Here is a 20,000-nt window from a genome sequence, read left to right on the forward strand (position 1 = left end):
TCACCAAAATAAACGTTTCGGGCCAGTCGGGATCCACAAATTATCATCGACCGAAACGTCGTGAATCTCCTGTGTTTTTGTACGTGTGGGTTGGGTCGTTTGTGTTCAGCCGAGGTATTGAGATTTGTTCTCTCTGACTGCTGAGAAAATATGTTCCCTAAGTAAAGGTTGTATGGATAATAATTTGAATTTGGTTTGAGTACTGATATTGTGCTTAGATATGAAATTTATTTTGCAGTCCTCTTACACCAATGTCAACTCTCGTGCTTATACCGTCGATGGTATACTTCAGTACACTACCTCTAGTTCATTGATCACCTATACATATATTGATGGGTCAAAATGCTCCGTTAATGCTCCATACTGACCTTCACGGCAGTCATGATATAGATTACATTGATTGTAGGTTAACAGGGCCGCCAGGGTATTGTAGGCGCGGGGGACAATGTATTTTTGGGAACAGTCATAATGGAGCCATATATTGAAACGTGAGCTTTTGGCTCGTAAATGGTCGAAAATCTCTTTTAAACGAGTTGTGTTTAGTTCAAATCACCTAGATATTGGCCAGACATAGCATTAGGTCACTTAATAACGCATTTTCAGGGTATAAAATGTGTCATTCTGGACAGGCCTGTTATTGAACTTTTTTAATTGCCAGATATAATTAATCTATCCAATCAAATGTACCCTAACATTACCCAAGTGGTTAGAGGTTTCACCTGGTCGCCTCACAAGCGAGTTGACCTGGGCTCGAACCCTTAGCAGTGCTCAACGACCTATATTTACACACCCTCGCCCGAGCACTCAAACACCACACGCACGAATATCCTCACTTCAAAGTAAATAACAATTCACTGGCATTATGTCTCTTTGCTTGTCTCCTATTTATCCTCTAAGACGTAGTCCTGCTCTTGGTGTAAATTTCAGACTCATATCCATAGCTAAAGACTTTAACACCCCCCACACGAAGACTAGAAAGAAGCTAAAGACCACTTTACATCACAAGAAATAAAGGAAAATAAGCATGCAAAACAAAAAACAAAAATAAAACATAGGAGCAAACAGCCTAAAGCAAACAGCTTGTGCATCTGTCAGAGAAGTCTGAAAAATAGCATCTGAAAATATTGAAAATTGGGAGAGCAAACTGAACGAGCCCAGTGTCCTTGAAAGTGTAGGTACCCAACGATGAGTCTTCGTTGAAAACTTTATTTATTTATTTATTTATTACCATGCAATCGCTTCTCTTTCATCATATAATGCGGGTGGTTCACACTCCTGCTGTAGCACTTACCGGAAACTTTGCTCGTTCTATGGGGGGGATATCGTTAAAGTTACTGATGATATCGTTAAAGTTAGTGATGATATCGCCTCGTGTACAGTCATTATAGGCATCTAGCCAGCATTGTGAACGGAAAGTTTAATTAACTAGAGAAAGCTAAAAGTTTGCATAAATAGTTACTAGGGAAACTGTGAAGTTTACCTAAATTACTCTAACAGAAAACGGAAAGCTTACTTAAATTGCTTTAACAGAAAATGGAAAGTTTACTGAACTCTCTCTAAGACAAAAGGGGAGAGCTGTAAATTGACTTAATTGGATTCAACAGTATACAGAAAGTTTACCTAACTAGCTTCCAGAGAAAACAGTAAGTTTACTCAATTATACTCCAGAGAAACAATTGAGTTAAGAAGCTCCCATAAAACTAAAAAGCTTACTTAATTAGCTTCAAGAACAAACAAGTAACTGACTGGCCTTCATCCAAGCTAAAAACAGAAGCTTACTTAACAAGCTCTATGAAACACACAGCTACAGCTTGTCTTTAAACTAAGCATTATTATTGCTTTTTAACATTATATGTCATGAAGCAAAAAACGTGAGAAAGAGAGAGAAATAGAAGTAACTCAAATGTAATAAAGAAGTTAGGCAATAAAGAAGCTAAAACTTTGAAGAGGTAAGACAACTAGCTCTAAATACATGTGGATTTTGTTAAAAAACAATACAAAAAAGTCACTAAAGAGATACAATAAGATCACGTGAAAGGCAAGTGACATGGCTGTTTTGTGCACGGCATTGTAGTTTGTGAAAGAAATTATAAATCTAGCAAAAGCTACTAGAACCGCAGTGAAAGCTACTAAAAAAAGATTTAAAATAAACATAATAGAAAATACAAATAACGTTAACAAATTAACAAATTAAAATTCACAATTAAAACAATAATACAATTAGTAAAAGATCAAAGAAAATCAAAATAAATTTACATCAAAGTTAATGGAATTCCAAAGGCATTAAATATATAAGTACACTTCTTAGGTCATTATTATAGGTGAAAGCTAAAAAAGAATTGGAGAAGCAAGGAGAAACACAAGAGAGAGCAAGAAATCAAGTAGAAGGGAAATCAAAATAAAATGATAAAATGAAATCAAAATAAAAAAATAAAGTAAAAAATGTATGACATGCGACACAGGCGAAACGTAAAATAAAGGCAGGAAAAGCTAATTGGAAAGCTAAGTGAAAGCTAAGTGAAAGCTAAGAGAAAGCTAAGAGAAAGTTAATAGAAAGCACAAAAGATCATACCTGAATTTGTGTTGAAGCAGGAGCCAGCGTTGAGGCAGGGCCGCCAGGAGCACTCGTTAACCCTCTCACATGTCGCTCCTGAGCTGCTCAGGACCCTCCCCTCCCCGCACCTGAGGCAGACCTCGTTAACACACCAGGCACAGGGAGGAGGCGGGCCAGTAGGCAAAAACAGTGGAGAGGTAGGAGAAAGAGCGAGGGAGAGGCAGGAGAGAGAGAGAGAGAGAGAGAGAGAGAGAGAGAGAGAGAGAGAGAGAGAGAGAGAGAGAGAGAGAGAGAGAGAGAGAGAGAGAGAGAGAGAGAGAGAGAGAGTGAGAGAGAGAGAGAGAGAGAGTGAGAGAGAGAGAGAGAGAGAGAGAGAGAGAGAGAGAGAGAGAGAGAGAGAGAGAGAGAGAGAGAGAGAGAGAGAGAGAGAGAGAGAGAGAAGAGAGAGAGAGAGAGAGAGAGTGAGAGAGAGAGAGAGAGAGAGAGAGAGAGAGAGAGAGAGAGAGAGAGAGAGAGAGAGAGAGAGAGAGAGAGAGAGAGAGAGAGAGAGAGAGAGAGAGAGAGAGAGAGAGAGAGAGAGAGAGAGAGAGAGAGGGAGAGAGAGAGAGAGAGAGAGAGAGAGAGAGAGAGAGAGAGAGAGAGAGAGAGAGAGAGAGAGAGAGAGAGAGAGAGAGGGTGTGGGGGGAGTTTGGAGGAATTAAGGATCTAAAGGGCAAAAATGAGAGAACACGTGATAGATGAAAGGTGGAGGGAGAGGAATAAATAAGGAGAGTGGTTTGTAATGAAGGAGCAAAGAAGGCCAGGAATAAAGAACAGGAGTACAGAATCAGAAGAAGAAAGAGGCTTGAGGTTGGATAATTCACATTAAACTAGTTTAGGAAAGAACAGTTTTTAAATCAATTAGGAAGGTTATTACACAGTTTATTATCCTAAATTTGCACGTCATTTTTTTTTTTTAAGTCTCACTCTGGGAACATCAAATAGATATTTGTTTCTCGTGTGGTTCTCATTGTTTGTGTTATAGCTCTCTATGAAGCGTTCAAGATCAAGATTATTACTGCAGTTTAGAGTTTTAAAGACAAAGCAAATATGAGGGTGTGCGAAGTGCCTTGATATTCAACATATTGAAGGATTTCAGTAGGGTTCCTGACTACTGTCTGGGATTGTAGTTTGTTATTGTTCTAGTTGCTGATTTATGTTGAATAATTAAGGGGCGAACGAAATTTTGGATTGTAGAGGCAGATACCGTAGGTGATATATGGGTAGATGAGTGAATAATATGGTGTTACGAGTGCAGAATGAGGCAAGTAGTATAGGATTTTTTAGAAAGAAACATTTTGTTCATATATTTTGTTTATGACAACTGATATTTAGTTTGTTGCCAACGTGAACAACAAAGAATTTCCTATCTAGGGTGTTCTCAATTTGGGTATTGTTAATTAGTTCAGTTTGATTGGTGGATTTGTTTCCAAATAAGATGTAATACGTTTTTGTCAATGTTATGAGTTTATTAGTAGACAGTAATAAATGGAGTTTTTCAGTTCAACATTCAGTATGTTAAAATACGTTGGATAACACGTGAAAAAAATGAGGTCGTGTTATCAGTAAATACAATTTGCTTCAGGTGTTGCGTGTCAGTTGTTAGGTTGATGTAAATGTGAAAGAGGAGTGGATTAAGTGTACTACCGTGTGAAGCATCAATGTTAATTGGCAGTGCAAGAGAAGTGGCATCGTTCACAGATATAGACTGGTGCCGGTCAATGACGTAAGATCGAAAGTACTGAAGGGAAGTGACCCTTTAATTCCCCGGCGGTGCAGTTTGAGGAGAATGCTCTTACGGTTAACGGCATTGAAGGTCGTTATGCAGACCAACAAAGAGATCTATGTGGTACTAAGTTTTGTTCCCAAGCGCTGCCTGTATAAAGTCAAGTGTATTAATTTTACAGTATGATTTGTGTTTTTATGGGGTTTGATGCCATATTGGCCAAAAGTAAGTATTATTACGTATATCAAGGTAGGAGTTCATTCATCAGCTTTTCAATTATTTTGGAAAATGTTTGCATGATTGATATTGATCTAAATTCGTTGAATTCAATGAGGTAACCCTATCTGGGGAGGCTTGTAGCTTAAATGATTGCTTATGAAGCAATGCCATGGTTATAACACTTGATTATTATTATTATAAATTGGGGTTGGTATCTCAAAAATAATACTTGACATTGTATTAAGTGAGAGGAATATGTCAATAACATCAGAAGATGTTAATGATATAATCACTAATCCCTGAATATGGGAGCAGTGCCAGCCGCTGATAGTATTCAACAGTTACCAGCCAGATTTATTTATTTTTACTCTTTTTTTATTAGAGTTTTCCTTTGATCCCTGTATCCGGAAAATAGTGTTCTATGTTTGATCATATTTCCCCTATATATGACTAAATTTATTTTCAGAGAAGTTTATTTTAGCTGTTTTATTATCTTAATATTTTTTTATCTTAGCATTAGCACTATAACATTGACGAGCGCCTCATAGATGATTTATCCACGTACTTATGTTGTTTATTGACTGACTTAAGTAGGCCATTAGTATGCCATGGGAGGTTAATCCTTTTGGTTATGACTTGTTCAGTTAGCATGGGACAGTGAGTATTATCGAGGTTTAGAGTCTTGTTGAGCAATGTTTACACACCAAAGTTGATGTTTGCCATACTGCCACGTTTAGTCTTTCAGTTTAGGTTACAAACAGCGGCAACACAGCTGCTCTTGGAAGCATCACTGTGCAGCCTAAAATTAAGCTTCACTGTTTCTAAGCTTCAACCAAACTAAGCCTCACTTGAGTGTTTAATGATGCTGGTTAGAATAAATGAAGTTTGTAGTCCCATCATTTATTATTTCCGTGATTAGTGGAAAACTCCTGGTGAGTCTTGTTCAAGTGAGATCAAGGGTGGAGATTATAGTTTGAGTCGGTGGTTTATGAGGCTGGCAGAGGTCAATATTTAGAACTCTTGTTACTATATAGTCGTGATGGCTTGGTGCTTTCTTCCCCCTGATAGTTCCCCCTTCATGTTAGTATTAGTTAATTTGTTGTTGATTTTAAAATTCAGTCACATCTGTGTTGGAAATTCTGTATAATGCTCAGCCAAGCAATTCTTGCCACTTTAATCACTTACTACGGCACTTAAGCACTTTATGTGCTTACTACGGCCACTCCCGGAGCGGTACATCAACCACCATCCACTATTATTCTCCATTCAACCCAACACATCAATCACCAGCATAGCCACCACCACATCCCACCCCCAACTCCTCCACCATCACCCCCCACATCTCCCAATATCACCACACCCACTACCATCACATCAATCACCACCACACTGAACCTCTTATACATCAACTACTACCTCTTCAGCCACCACCACCACCACATCAACCACTACCACCACTACATCAACCACCATCACCACCCCATCAGTCACCCCCACCACATTAACCACCACCACATCAACCACCACCACATCAACCACCACCACCATCAACCACCACCACCACCACATCAACCACCCAACATTAACATAAAGAAAGCAGAAGAAAGCTAACTAGAAGACAAACGTAGTATGTGTAATGAGCCGGAGAGTTCTATAGCTCGCCCTCAATAAATATGGTGAGTAAACGGCCCTGAACACCCAGGATGTAACCCGATGTCACACACATCCTTCACGGACACTGATATCATGAAGCTACTGACCTCATGTTCATACTGGCATCCCCCCCCCCACACCCACACACATCCCCAGGAAGCAGCCCGTAGCAGCTGTCTCACTCCTGGGGTACCTCTTTACTGCTAGGTGAACAGGGAGCATCATGGATGAAAGAAACTCGGCCCATTTGTTTCCTCCATCGCCGGGGATCGATTCCCGGAACATAGGACTACTAATCCCGAGTACTGTCCACCCAGCCGTCTAGCCCCTAAGAAGTCTGGCCCCTGTGTGTGTGTGTGTGTGTGTGTGTGTGTGTGTGTGTGTGTGTGTGTGTGTGTGTGTGTGTGTGTGTGTGTGTATCCACCACCGTCACCAACCAATCCCACAATGCCCAGCAGCATGACTGACACGCACACACACTCACACACACACACACACGCACACACACACACACACACACACACTCACACACTCACACACACGCACACACACTCACACACACACACACACACACACACACACACACACACACACACACACACACACACACACTCCAACTATCTCAAAACACACTTACCCGCAGTGGTAACTCCTCCAGGTGTCGACGCAGGTGAAGGGTGGACTGCAGGAAACGTTGGCGCAGACAGGGGGCGTCGAACACCCACCATCCACCCCCTGGACCCCTGTGACCTCGCCCCAGGCCGTCCTGTTGACGGTGGGGGGAAGCGGCATAGGCCTGCCTGAGATGCGGAGGTCGTCCAGGCACCCTGCAGGAGGAGGAGGAGACAGCGAGAGGGCCAAAATAGTTAAGTTACTCCTCCTGCTGGTATTCGCCCTTGATAAGTCACACATAAAACATGTATCCACACATATATACTCATATCCACACAGGTATCCACACCAACCATCTCCTTTCACACGTACAAAATTACTCCTCTCTTTACAACAAAATAATTTCAATTGTTCACCATCAAAGTAATCTCTGTGGACGGTGACGATGCCCAGAGCGAGGTACTCGGACGCCCCTCCCAACTGAACAGCTTCTTCAGCGTTGAGCTGCAGGAGGCCGGACGCCGGCGGCGACCCCAGCAAGGTGAGCGAGGCGTTGTACAAGACACCAGTCACCGTCGTCAGCCTTGAGAATCACCGCACCTCCGTACCTGCGAGACAAGCCAATTAGAGTACGTGGTACGTACTAATACATGGTAAGCTGTGGTACTGACCCACTGGACACAAACTCAACGCCAATTCAACGTCGAATCGCTGCTACTCTTGGGCATTGTGTCCACTGGTGTGATGATCATGCCCCTCCCCCCCCCCCCTTACTCTTGGGGAAACGACATTAATCCCACGTTCGCTTAAAGTTAATCCTATGTTGATTTATCGTTGATCCTGTGTTGATTAAGATTACTCGAGCATATTATGCTCATATGTGTCTGCCTGGTGGAAAAAGGTCAGAGGGAGGTCAGGTTATGCTTAGACAGATTAATGTGTCAGTTTTAAAGGTCAGAGCAAATGCTACATAAAATTTATTCATGGCAAATAAGGACAAATGTCGACAAAAAAAAATGTTAAATTATTTGAAAAGAAATCAAATTAGGTTCCTCAACTTTACGCTTAATGGAAGGTCAAGTAAAGATAAATGTTTTAAAATCAAGCGATATAAAGATAGGTAAATTCAGGTGATATAAAGGCAGCTCACATCCTAAACCATCATCTAAATGTTTATAGAAAACTTGCTTAAAAATATGTTACGTGAACAGTACGCCACTTAGATGATGGAGGTGAGAGAGTGGACGATAAGGCAGTATGATGTTACTATTAGGATTATTTTGATTGTTCAAAGATGCCTTCATGAGCAAAGTGAGTCTTCAGTATGAACCACGCATTGAACCTTGATAACAAAGCAGCTTAAGTATAAGAACAGCAGCAGCTGTTGTCGAGGAAGATTCTCGACAGCAGTGGTTGCAAAACTACATTTTATATCAGTCTGAATTTTGCATCACACCTTAAATCTGAACCATACTCATGGATGGTGTGTCGGGTAATTATAAGGAGATATGTTGTTACAACAAATATATGTTCGAGTATTTATGCCATCCATCCAAATATAAAATGTAACCATCATTTCTACTCTATATAGTCCTACTTAACACTTTTTTTCCTGATAACTGAGTCCTGAGTCCTACTTTTCCTTTTTTTCCTTTTCCATTTTTCCTGATTTTTTCCTGATATACTTTACATATCTCTCCTATACCTTAGGTATCACACACGTAAATTTGTACTAAACATATATATTACATATGTAAATTAGTGCTGTAAAATCTACATAATAAACATAAGAACAACAGATTCATATTGCATCCACGCGTAGTTTAATCTGACTACATATGTAATTAACGAATTTAAACCAATTTAATAAGCAAGATCATTTAAGAATTCGTTTAGGAATTTAGGACTTCTTAGGAATTTCTGCATTAAGATTTAACATTCTTCTTCCACAATAATGGTTTCCGTTACTTACCTCACAAAGATGCCTGGCTAATGAGATGGAGATGTAGTGCTCATGTTATGCCACGTTTCGTAACGATGGCATGAGTCGTTCGTGCCCTGAGAGTCGTTAGCTTCCAATCATATTAAATATTTATAATAATATATTATAAATAATATATTATAAATATTAAAAGGAAAACGCTTTTCAGAGTTTGGAACCTTCAAGACTGTTGTTTGTTTACCTTGATTGATTTATCTTGAGGTTATCTTGAGATGATTTCGGGGCTTAGCGTCCCCATGGCCCGGTCCTCGACTAGGCCTCATAGCTGATATTTTTTTTTTATTTTTTTTTCTCGCTGATGTATGTACATCACAGTTACCACAGTGCCAATTTCCCTGATTTTTAGTGAAACATTTTCTGTCATTGAATGTGTCTTTGTGGTCTGGACACGATCTTATTGTATACACTGAGAGGGGAACTTTTGTCCTGGACTAAAGTATACGGATAATTAATTCAACCGGTAATAATTAAACGGGTAATAATTGAACGGGTAATAATTGAACAAGTAATAAATTCGGACGAAGATTGACACAGGCTGGAAAAAATACATAAATAGATTTTCCAAATACATTGATCATTAGTAGATGTATTACAGTGCTGGAAAGGTATAAAACATTCTGTTAATATGTATTTATGTGCTGTTCTTGCTCACGTTTTATTGAGAGGTATTATACAGTCTTATCACGACGGACACAACTATCTAATTGCTTAATTATAGATTGAAACCTCAGTTCTGTTGTCTGATAGAGAGAGAGAGAGAGAGAGAGAGAGAGAGAGAGAGAGAGAGAGAGAGAGAGAGAGAGAGAGAGAGAGAGAGAGAGAGAGAGAGAGAGAGAGAGAGAGAGAGAGAGAGAGAGAGAGAGAGAGAGAGAGAGAGAGAGAGAGAGAGAGAGAGAGAAATATCTTCTCTAGACAAGTAGAAAATCAAACAAAAAACAGCCATTTTATTAAATTACAAAATTGGCAGCCAGTCATTTGTGATTGAGTAACGCCAGATGACAGATGGCTCAGCACCTACATATATAACCTGGACTTTATAAGCTAATAAGAAATAATTAATGTACTAACTGCCTATTTCATAAATTTTATTGCTTTCTTATTATGGACTCACGGTCTGTAAACCTCTGAAGGGTTTTTAATACCATTAACCAAGCAGTAAGTTTACCTAAGTCCTGAATACTTAGGTAAATACTTATTTGTCAAATGTTGACAAAGGAATCTGCTCTCATCTTTCAAAAAAACTCATATTTTTTGTTTTTACTTTTTTATTTTGTACTTAATAAATAAATACTTTGTATTTACTTAAACTATATTTTTGGATTTAAGTCATGCACTAAGCATGACTTAAATCGTGTGTAGCAGTTTGAATGTGCAATTTCGCTACTATTTATAGCCCATTCGTGGTTCCTCGGTTGTTTCCGAGGGCTGATAGCCTTGAAATGGTTAGTACAGAACTCCATCCGGTAATTAGCAGTAAATGGTCCAAATTTCCTTAGATTTACTTTTGACGTGTCTGCGATATCTTTTAAATTCACTGTAATTTATATTAGAATGTCATCGGCATATTTGCTAATGTTGCTCTTCGCTCGTGTGTCTAATGTCTTTATGTGTGTGTTGTGAACACCGTTGTATCTAGCCACAGAGCTCTGAGGCCCTCCACTTTGTTCCCGCTGTTCCTTTGTTCTTTGTTCCTGTTATTGCTTTGTTCTTTGTTCATGTTGGCGACTGTTCCCACACACTCCCACGTAAGATTCACTAAACCCTCTGTGTTCTTCTGAAAGGTTCTCTATGATATCTTGAGGATTGAATATTCCTTAAGAATACAAGTTAGAGCTACGGACTTCACATGTGTGGGATCCACGGTTCGAGGCCCGGACAGTCCAGGTAAATTGAATTCCTTAAGTATATCTTTTTGGTGGTACAGCGGTACAAAGTCTTTACTGAATCCTAAGTGTAGCACAACGTAATCTTTGTCCCTTGCTTCTATACATACACAAGATTTAAACATAAACAATATCTAAACAAACGCACAGTATATAAACGCACATAGCAGACACACACACACTCACTCACCCACACACACACACACACACACACACACACACACACACACACACACACACACACACACACACACACACACACACACACACACACACACACACACACAATACCTTGAAACAGCAACATCATGCCAGAGACCGTCTGTAAGGAGAGCGTGAGTGAGACAGAGAGAAGAGGAGGCAGAGGATCTGGACGAGGGGTGGTGGTGATGGTGGTGGTTACGGTGGTGGTGGTGGGGGTAGTGGTGATGCTGGAGCTGCAGGTGGGGCAGGAGCTGGAGCTCAACACACAACCGTCCTCCGGTCAGGTGGAGTATCAGCTGATCGCCTCCTGTGTCTCCTCCTCCTCCTCCTCCTCCTCCTTCTTCTTCTCCTCCTGCCCCTGCCCCTGCTCCTCCTCCACTTCCCCCCGAGGACAACACTACCAGTGAGCCTTCGCGTCGCCAAGTACGGAACCTAAGAAGAGAGCAATTTATATTAGAAAGTGTTATCGCTTGAGTCATTGCAGGATACTCTTGTGTGTGTGTGTGTGTGTGTGTGTGTGTGTGTGTGTGTGTGTGTGTGTGTGTGTGTGTGTGTGTGTGTGTGTGTGTGTGTTTGGGATTAGTTCCCACGCATACTCTCTGTTCCGGGATTAGTCAGGTGGCATACCTCTGAATCTTCTTTAACTTTGTCTTGTGTTTAACTAGGTATGGACTCCAGGCTGCAGCTGCATACGTCAGGATTGGTCTGACATAAGTGGTATACAGGGTCCTGAATGATTCCTTACACAGGTTTCTAAAGGCAGTGCTCATGTTGGGCAATCTAGCATATGCCGCTGATAATATCCTTTTGATGTGGGTCTCTTCGGACAGGTTCGGTGTGATATCAACCCCCGATCTTTCTGTCTATTTGTTTTTTTGTAGGATATCACCTCCCAGATGGATAACTTGTGTTCAACCTTCTGCTTCCTTCTCCTAATTTCATTATTTTACACTTTCCTGAGTTGAACTTTTGTAGCCATTTTCTAGACCATTCCACCAGTTTGTCCAGGTCGTCCTGTAGTCTCTGTCTATCCTCATCTGTCTTGATTCTTCTCATAATGTTTGCATCATCAGCAAAAATTTAGAGGAATGAGTCTATATACTATATACTGAGTGTGAGTCTATTTCAGTGTGAGTGTGTGTGTGCTTTGTGTGTATCTAGTACTCGTGCAACCCGTCCTCTTTAAAATAACGTCGCTTTTGGCTCGTATGCGCGCGCTATGGCCGAAAGTGGACGTAATTTGAAATGAAATCGGCTAACGAAAGTGACGTACTGTCCCGTTTTCTGTTTGAGTCGTCCGGCTTACTCGGAAAGGTTTGGAGAGGAAACTTTCAATTAACGTTTTTCATAATGTTTTGAAACTTTATGAGAATTTCCTGCCCACCTAACCTACCAGAGGATTCTTAATAACTAACTGTTGTTGAAAAAAAATCCCAAATTTATTTTCATTTTTTTTTTCATTTTCAAATTACGTCCACTTTCGGCCATACGGGTAAATAGCCAAAAGCGACGTTATTTTTAAGAGGAACAGGTTGGGTAGCCATGTGTGTGTGTGTTTAAATACTGTGTGTGTTTAGGTATTTGTTGAGATATTCGGACACGCGAGTGTTTTGAACCTGAGGATAATGTTAAGTGCATGTGTTCGAGGGTCCGGCACTGGGCTGGGAGTTATATGAACGAGCAGAGAGAAATAAATCTCGGGGCTTCGCCTTGTCGTAATCCAGCAGCTGGCGAAACTTTAGTCGTAATTCTCTGTGGTTTTGTCGTATCTTTTGTTGAAGCTGTGAATAAAATCTGTCTCCAGCACCGCTTGCTTCGTTCTCTTCCTCTCAAGCGCTCATTACTCGGACGGTTAGTACTTATTTCGACATATTCTTGTTCTTCATCTTTCGTCTTCAGTTTGCCGACCTTTTCTATGACTCTCAGTATTTTATATGCCAAGATCCAGTCTCCTTTGATTCTTCACTTTTTGGGTTTTCGTAGTTTCAGATCTTGTGCATGTTTTCACAGTTAATTGCCAACATTTTTTGTGAGTTTTGTTGAGAATTTATTTGTTTCTATTTATATTGTTGTTTGACAATGTGAAGGGTTCCATGCAGGTGCTACATACTCCATAACTTGTTCTATATAAAGTGTAGATTGTGCGCAGTGTTCTGTTTAGCCTCCTAAAGCTTGCCTTATATCTGCTAGTTATGTATACCCACAAGACGGAAGAAAGATTCTTATAAGGCATCACTGACACACGTGAACCCTCTAGCAATGTTTATCAGCTAGATGATAAAGCTCATCCTTTACTATAAAAACAAGAAGAATGCCAAATTATTCGTGAAATGCTTACGTAAAGTTAAATGTCAACTATGCCTTTGCATGCACCACTTAAGGATTGTCAGCCCCAACGATTCTAATATATAGGCAAGACATCATCTCTTTCAAGGTGCCTTACAATATACTCACAAGAAAGAAATTTCAAGGATGATATCGTTTCTACACACAACCAGGACCTCTTTACCAACAAGTTGGAAATAATCCTCGGCAGATACAATAGATGATTAGATATAACCCAGGCACCACACGCTAAACACTCCCACCCAACTATTAGCACCTAACTTACACTTAGGTACATTTATCATCCTATGAACCAAGACAAAAATTTCACCTCATTCCTCACCTACTTCCCTAGCTGACACTGACTGTGCTACACCTCACTTCACCTCATCCTTCATGCTGTAGAGAAGGATAAAATCTCCTTTCATGAATTCACAGTCCTTCACAAGTGAAAGAAAAATACATACGAAATATGGAAGATTCCTGATAGAATCAGGAATGACACGAACATTGCTCTAATCTTTACCGACATTTTCAATAAGACACACACACACACAGAGCTGCAAAAGAGAGTGAGCCCGCTGCTGCTGCTGCTGCTGCTGCTGCTGCTGCTGCTGCTGCTGCTGCTGCTACTCGACCGCCGAGACTATGGCTCTGTCAACAAACCATGTAAACAAAAAGAGGGAGAAGGCTCTGAGAGATACGGTGCCTCCGGTGGCTCCGACGACCCGTGGGAATGACAAGTTATTACTCACATTATTTACCTAGAACCCGTGGAGCGCCTCACCTGAGGTGAATGGTGGTGGTGGTGTAGGCGAGGCGGCTGAAGGACACCGCCAGTCTGACGAAGCTGTTGGGGTGAAAGGAGACGGGTGTCGTCGGAGTGTGGCACTCTGGCCCCGTCCACCCGGCCTGGCACTCACACCGGAGTGAGCCCGGCCACCCAGAACACCTGTTGGAGGACCCACATGGTGGGGGAAAGAGGGTGTTACACACGTACCCACCACCCCCTCCCTCCTTTTCCTCCGAAAGAAAGTTAGAACTTGTAACAACTATTGGTCGAACGTGCAAAAATGTATTGTTGTATACCGGAAAGTTGTTCAGGATTTACGCTACTGGAATACTTGAAGTAGCATGCAGACGAGGAGTCACAATAACGTGGCTGAAGTATGTTGACCAGACCACACACTAGAAGGTGAAGGGGCGACGGACCGAAATGTCGTCGTCGTCCCTTCACCTTCTAGTGTGTGGTCTTCTCCAAGTAGCATATTCATGAGCGGAATATTAACACTAAAACAAGGCTTAACCTTCTCCTATGCTTAAATATGCCATCCTAGACCTTATATAAATGTCATCTTAGGTCTAATTTATTACAACCACTACGCCTGTGAATGTTTAGGTTCAGTTGTTGCCTTCTTGTCCTCAAGAAAACTCATAATGCAAAAGGGATCATTTTGGGGGTCAAACAGTTCATTTTTGTACGTAATACCAATAATTGTTTTAAAGTACAGAATTATGCATTTTAGATGACAGGTTGGGGGTTAAGGGAGGGAGGGAGGGAGGGAGGGGTACCTATATAACTAGACTTGTGCCCTGATGGGGGAGCCTCATACCTAGACAGAGTTAGATACATTGATAGAGATAACGACACACGGAGAGAGAGACAGAGTTAGAACAACACAGAACGATATGCTCGCAGACTCCAGAATGAAAACTTGGAAATATAAAGTCTGGGGGCCAAGTTGGCACTCATCTCACAGGTGACGGTGGCATCCTGGTCACTTGCCTCACCTGCCGTGCACACCGCAGGTAAGAGAGGCTGAGACACAGTCCATAGCTGGACAACCAGGAGTACTCCTGTGAGCTAGAAGCCGCTTTCCTAGGTCCACCAGCTGGGGAGAGAGGGGGATGAGGGATATAATATATATACATATATATATATATATATATATATATATATATATATATATATATATATATATATATATATATATATATATATATATATATATAATAAGTTTACAAATGAAAAGGGCAAAAACATTACGTTATCTCTGGGATGTATATGCGTCACTTTGTAATGCTATGTTACTACTTAAGAAGGTGAATTAAGAACTAAGAAGGGTAATCTATAAGAGAGAGAATGTCTGTCTGTTTCTCAGTCAGTCTTGCTGTCTGTCTGGCTGTTGGAGATAGGTTGTGATTGGCCTCATTCAGCTAACTCCCAGGTACTTATTTGCTACTAGGTGAACAGAGGGCATCAGGGTGAAAGAAACTCGGCCTATTTGTTTCCGCCATCGCCGGGGATCGATCTCCGGGCCGTAGGACTACGAATCCCGAGTACTGTCCACTCAGCCGTCTGGCCCCTAAGAAGTCTGAACAGTGTACTCACCTAATTGTACTCACCTATTTGTGCTTGCGGGGGTTGAGCTTTGGCTCTTTGGTCCGCCTCTCAACTGTGAATCAACTGGTGGACAGATTCCTGAGCCTACTGGGCTCTATCATATCTACATTTAAAACTGTGTATGGAGTCAGCCTCCACCACATCACTGCCTAATGCATTCCATCCGTTAACTACTCTGACACTGAAAAAGTTCCTTCTGACGTCCCTGTGGCTCATGTGGGTACTCAGTTTCCACCTGTGTCCCCTTGATTGCGTACCACCAGTGTTGAATAGTTTATCCTTGTTTACCCGGTCGATTCCCCTGAGGATTTTGTAGGTTGTGATCATGTCTCCCCTTACTCTTCTGTCTTCCAGTGTCGTAAGGTGCATTTCCCGCAGCCTTTCCTCGTAACTCATGCCTCTTAGTTCTGGGACTAGTCTATTGGCATTCCCTTGAACTTTTTCCAGCTTCGTCTTGTGCTTGACAAGGTACGGGCTCCATGCTGGGGCCGCATACTCCAGAATTGGTCTTACATATGTGGTGTACAAGATTCTGAATGATTCCTTACACAGGTTCCTGAAGGCTGTTCTGATGTTAGCCAGCCTCGCATATGCCGCAGACGTTATTCTCTTTATGTGGGCTTCAGGAGACAGGTTTGTTGTGATATCAACTCCTAGATCTCTCTCTCTGTTCGTTTCATTAAGTACTTCATCTCCTATTCTGTATCCTATGTCTGGCCTCCTGTTTCCACTACCTAGTTGAGTGTGTGTGTGTGTGTGTGTGTGTGTGTGTGTGTGTGTGTGTGTGTGTGTGTGTGTGTGTGTGTGTGTGTGTGTGTGTGTGTGTGTGTGTGTGTGTGCGTGTGTGTGTGTGTGTGTTCAAGCCGTCCCCCCCCCCCTCCTTGTGTAAGGTATTGGGTAAGTTGTTGCTGTGTCCTTCACTTCTGGTTTATGTCAGAGAGGACACATATTACTTTGTGTCTTTTAACAACTTTAAACAATGACTTTCCTGCGTGCCTTACTCTCTCTCTTCTTCCTTAAGTCCATTGCCACGAGTCATCAAGCACTTATGCATCCCCTTACGAAACCTATTCATCTTTCAGCATCCATGATGGCTTTCTTTAGATGTATTAAGACACATACGAGCTTTGAACCCTCACAATCAATGGTTATTATTGGCATAAACAAACTCGTAGAGCTTCAGAGCTAATCAAAACTTCCTTGTTTAATAAATGTAAACAAAGTTGTTTTCATCAAGAAAAGATGAACAGGTTTCAAAAGTGGTTGATGGTTCTGTACATAGGAACAGAATTAAATACCTTACATATGCCCCCTCATAAGAATTATCGTGACGACAGTCCTAAAGGATCCCAACAAGACGGGTTTTAATAACATGATCCTATGTTAACACAGCTCAGGAGATGAAACACATACAGCAGAACACCAACAAATTAAATTAGCAGCATGAGATTACCTCCATCGCTTCGGTTTCCATCAAATTCATCAATTAACGCGCGTTTGCCTATTGTTCGGTAAAACATTCTAGTGTTTGTGTTGTATAAAAAACTGTGTTCTCTCTACACCATTGTAAATACATAAGCATATCCCACAGTCGCAAATTCACACGAGATCTCGCTATATAAGTTTCCTATAAACGCCTGAATAGATTCCAAATCCCATTACGCCAAACAAGTGAGCATCAGCACTACCAGATTCGAGCATATTTATTGTCGAAGTCTCAATGGAAACTGAGGAGATGTGAAGGATATGTTGTACACCGTTTTGCTCATGATATGTAAATACTCATTGGAACTACTGCAAATCTTACAATAACATTACAGCTTGCTAACTAGAACCTGAAAACTTTAATATATATATATATATATATATATATATATATATATATATATATATATATATATATATATATATATATATATATATATATATATATATATATATATATATATATATATATATATATATATTCTAGAGAGAGAGAGAGAATGTCTGTGTTCTATCTATTTGTCTGTGTCTCTCTCTTTTAAAAATTGACTGAATATGTAAATAAATAAATGCACTTATAAATAAATATATAAATAAAATATATAAGCAATTAGCATAAAGATATCTCAATCAAGCTATCGATATATCTGTTCATTGTTTTTATGTCAGTCTCCGGCAGTCTCCATTCCAACCAGTTAGTTTACCTGAGTGAATGTCAGTGTACTAAAGGGCTTCAGACCGTAGGTACAACGTCCTCACCTCTCCGTTGATTCTTACGTTCCTGATGCAACCTCTGAACGGCCGAGCGACGAGGGGCGATGGCCAAGTGTGGGCGGTGTAGCGGTGGGCGGTGGGGTGGCGTTGGGCGGGATTGTGGGCGGGGGGCGGGTGTGCCAACCCGCCAATCTGCAAAGGGTGACCCGTGTTGAGCACTCTAGCTCCTCTGGGCAGTTTGAAGGTCTCTCGGCAGGCGTTGGTGTCCGTGGGCGTGGGCGTAGTGTCGTCTTGTGTGGGTGGGGGCGTGGTTGTAGAAATAGGAGGGTCTTCCATGCTCCCGCCCACACACAGGTCCAAAACAAGTTCCACTGTCTGAAAGATAAATAGTGCAGAAACTGGTTTGTGAGAGAGAGAGAGAAGTGAGTGAAAGAGAGAGAGAGAGAGAAGTGAGTGAAAGAGAGAGAGAGAGAGAAGTGAGTGAAAGAGAGAGAGAGAGAGAGAGAGAGAGAGAGAGAGAGAGAGAGAGAGAGAGAGAGAGAGAGAGAGAGAGAGAGAGAGAGAGAGAGAGAGAGAGAGAGAGAAGTGAGAGAGAGAGAGAGAGAGAGAGAGAGAGAGAGAAGTGAGAGAGAGAGAGAGAGAGAGAGAGAGAGAGAGAGAGAGAGAGAGAGAGAGAGAGAGAGAGAGAGAGAGAGAGAGAGAGAGAGAGAGAGAGAAGTGAGAGAGAGAGAGAGAGAGAGAGAGAGAGAGAGAGAGAGAGAGAGAGAGAGAGAGAGAGAGAGAGAGAGAGAGAGAGAGAGAGAGAGAGAGAGAGAGAGAAGTGAGAGAGAGAGAGAGAGAGAGAGAGAGAGAGAGAGAGAGAGAGAGAGAGAGAGAGAGAGAGAGAGAGAGAGAGAGAGAGAGAGAGAGAGAGAGAAGTGAGAGAGAGAGAGAGAGAGAAGTGAGAGAGAGAGAGAGAGAGAGAGAGAGAGAGAGAGAGAGAGAGAGAGAGAGAGAGAGAGAGAGAGAGAGAGAGAGAGAGAGCTGTGTATCCAACTAGCGCTACACAACAGTGAGATAACGCAGGTCAGAGAGAGAGAGAGAAGTGAGAGAGAGAGAGAGAGAGAGAGAGAGAGAGAGAGAGAGAGAGAGAGAGAGAGAGAGAGAGAGAGAGAGAGAGAGAGAGAGAGAGAGAGAGAGAGAGAGAGAAGTGAGAGAGAGAGAGAGAGAGAGAGAGAGAGAGAGAGAGAGAGAGAGAGAGAGAGAGAGAGAGAGAGAGAGAGAGAGAGAGAGAGAGAGAGAGAGAGAGAGAGAGAGAGAGAGAGAAGTGAGAGAGAGAGAGAGAGAGAGAGAGAGAGAGAGAGAGAGAGAGAGAGAGAGAGAGAGAGAGAGAGAGAGAGAGAGAGAGAGAGAGAGAGAGAGAGAGAGCTGTGTATCCAACTAGCGCTACACAACAGTGAGATAACGCAGGTCTGGCGTGAGCCAATTCCTCACTTGAAGATATCAGGACAGGCAACGCTCCCAGGCCTCGTTACACAGAGACTGTTTACCTCACTCAGCTTCCAGACTCATATAACTCAACGATACAACTTCCCCCCCAAAAAAATCAGAGATAATACCAAATATTCTGGCCAAACAAGTACCTTTGTGTTGACAAGTTGATAAAGCCCAGTCAACATTGATAAATCCTTAGCTTTATAGAACACCCATCAGACAAATATTGAGCTTAAAATGACAAAATGACTTTAAAGATTCCACGATAGCCAGAGCTTTAGCTACGCTTAAAGGACTGATTTTAAGCTTAGCTGGATTGACAATTACACAGTTCACATTAGATCTGATTGAGTTGTTTCTTATTCAGCTAGAGCTGATTGGAGCTGGATTGTCAAATATTCAGACATGTGCAAATGTCACAAACCGGATCGTAATGGATTAGACAGCATCAACAGTCGCTTAAATGCCCTTTCCAATCAGTAAGGAACCGAATCGAATTCCAATATGAGCATCAGGCGTGGTGTTGGAACACGGTACCCCGGGAGGGAAAGCCTTTCAATGACTTCTTCAGTCTGTCACTCATAATGGAAACTCGATAATAATTACCGGTAAGGGAGCACCTAAGAGAAGAGAATAGTGAGAGAGAGAGAGAGAGAGAGAGAGAGAGAGAGAGAGAGAGAGAGAGAGAGAGAGAGAGAGAGAGAGAG

At 41.6% G+C, this 20,000-nt stretch overlaps 1 protein-coding gene across 1 annotated transcript in view; it reads right to left on the reverse strand.

Moving 5' to 3' along the window:
* Window positions 1-20,000, reverse strand: part of LOC123751937 (putative neural-cadherin 2) — an 80,057-nt gene that overhangs the window by 6,017 nt on the left and 54,040 nt on the right. Inside the window, exons 11-12 of the mRNA XM_069332117.1 lie at window positions 17,846-18,195; window positions 7,157-7,386 (exon numbers count right to left, since the gene is read on the reverse strand). Of these exons, the coding sequence (XP_069188218.1) occupies window positions 7,157-7,386; window positions 17,846-18,195 (580 nt within the window). The remainder of the gene's footprint in view (window positions 1-7,156; window positions 7,387-17,845; window positions 18,196-20,000) is intronic.

The sequence above is a fragment of the Procambarus clarkii genome, chromosome 27, assembly GCF_040958095.1.
Source record: "Procambarus clarkii isolate CNS0578487 chromosome 27, FALCON_Pclarkii_2.0, whole genome shotgun sequence".
NCBI classification, from domain to species: Eukaryota; Metazoa; Arthropoda; class Malacostraca; order Decapoda; family Cambaridae; genus Procambarus; species Procambarus clarkii.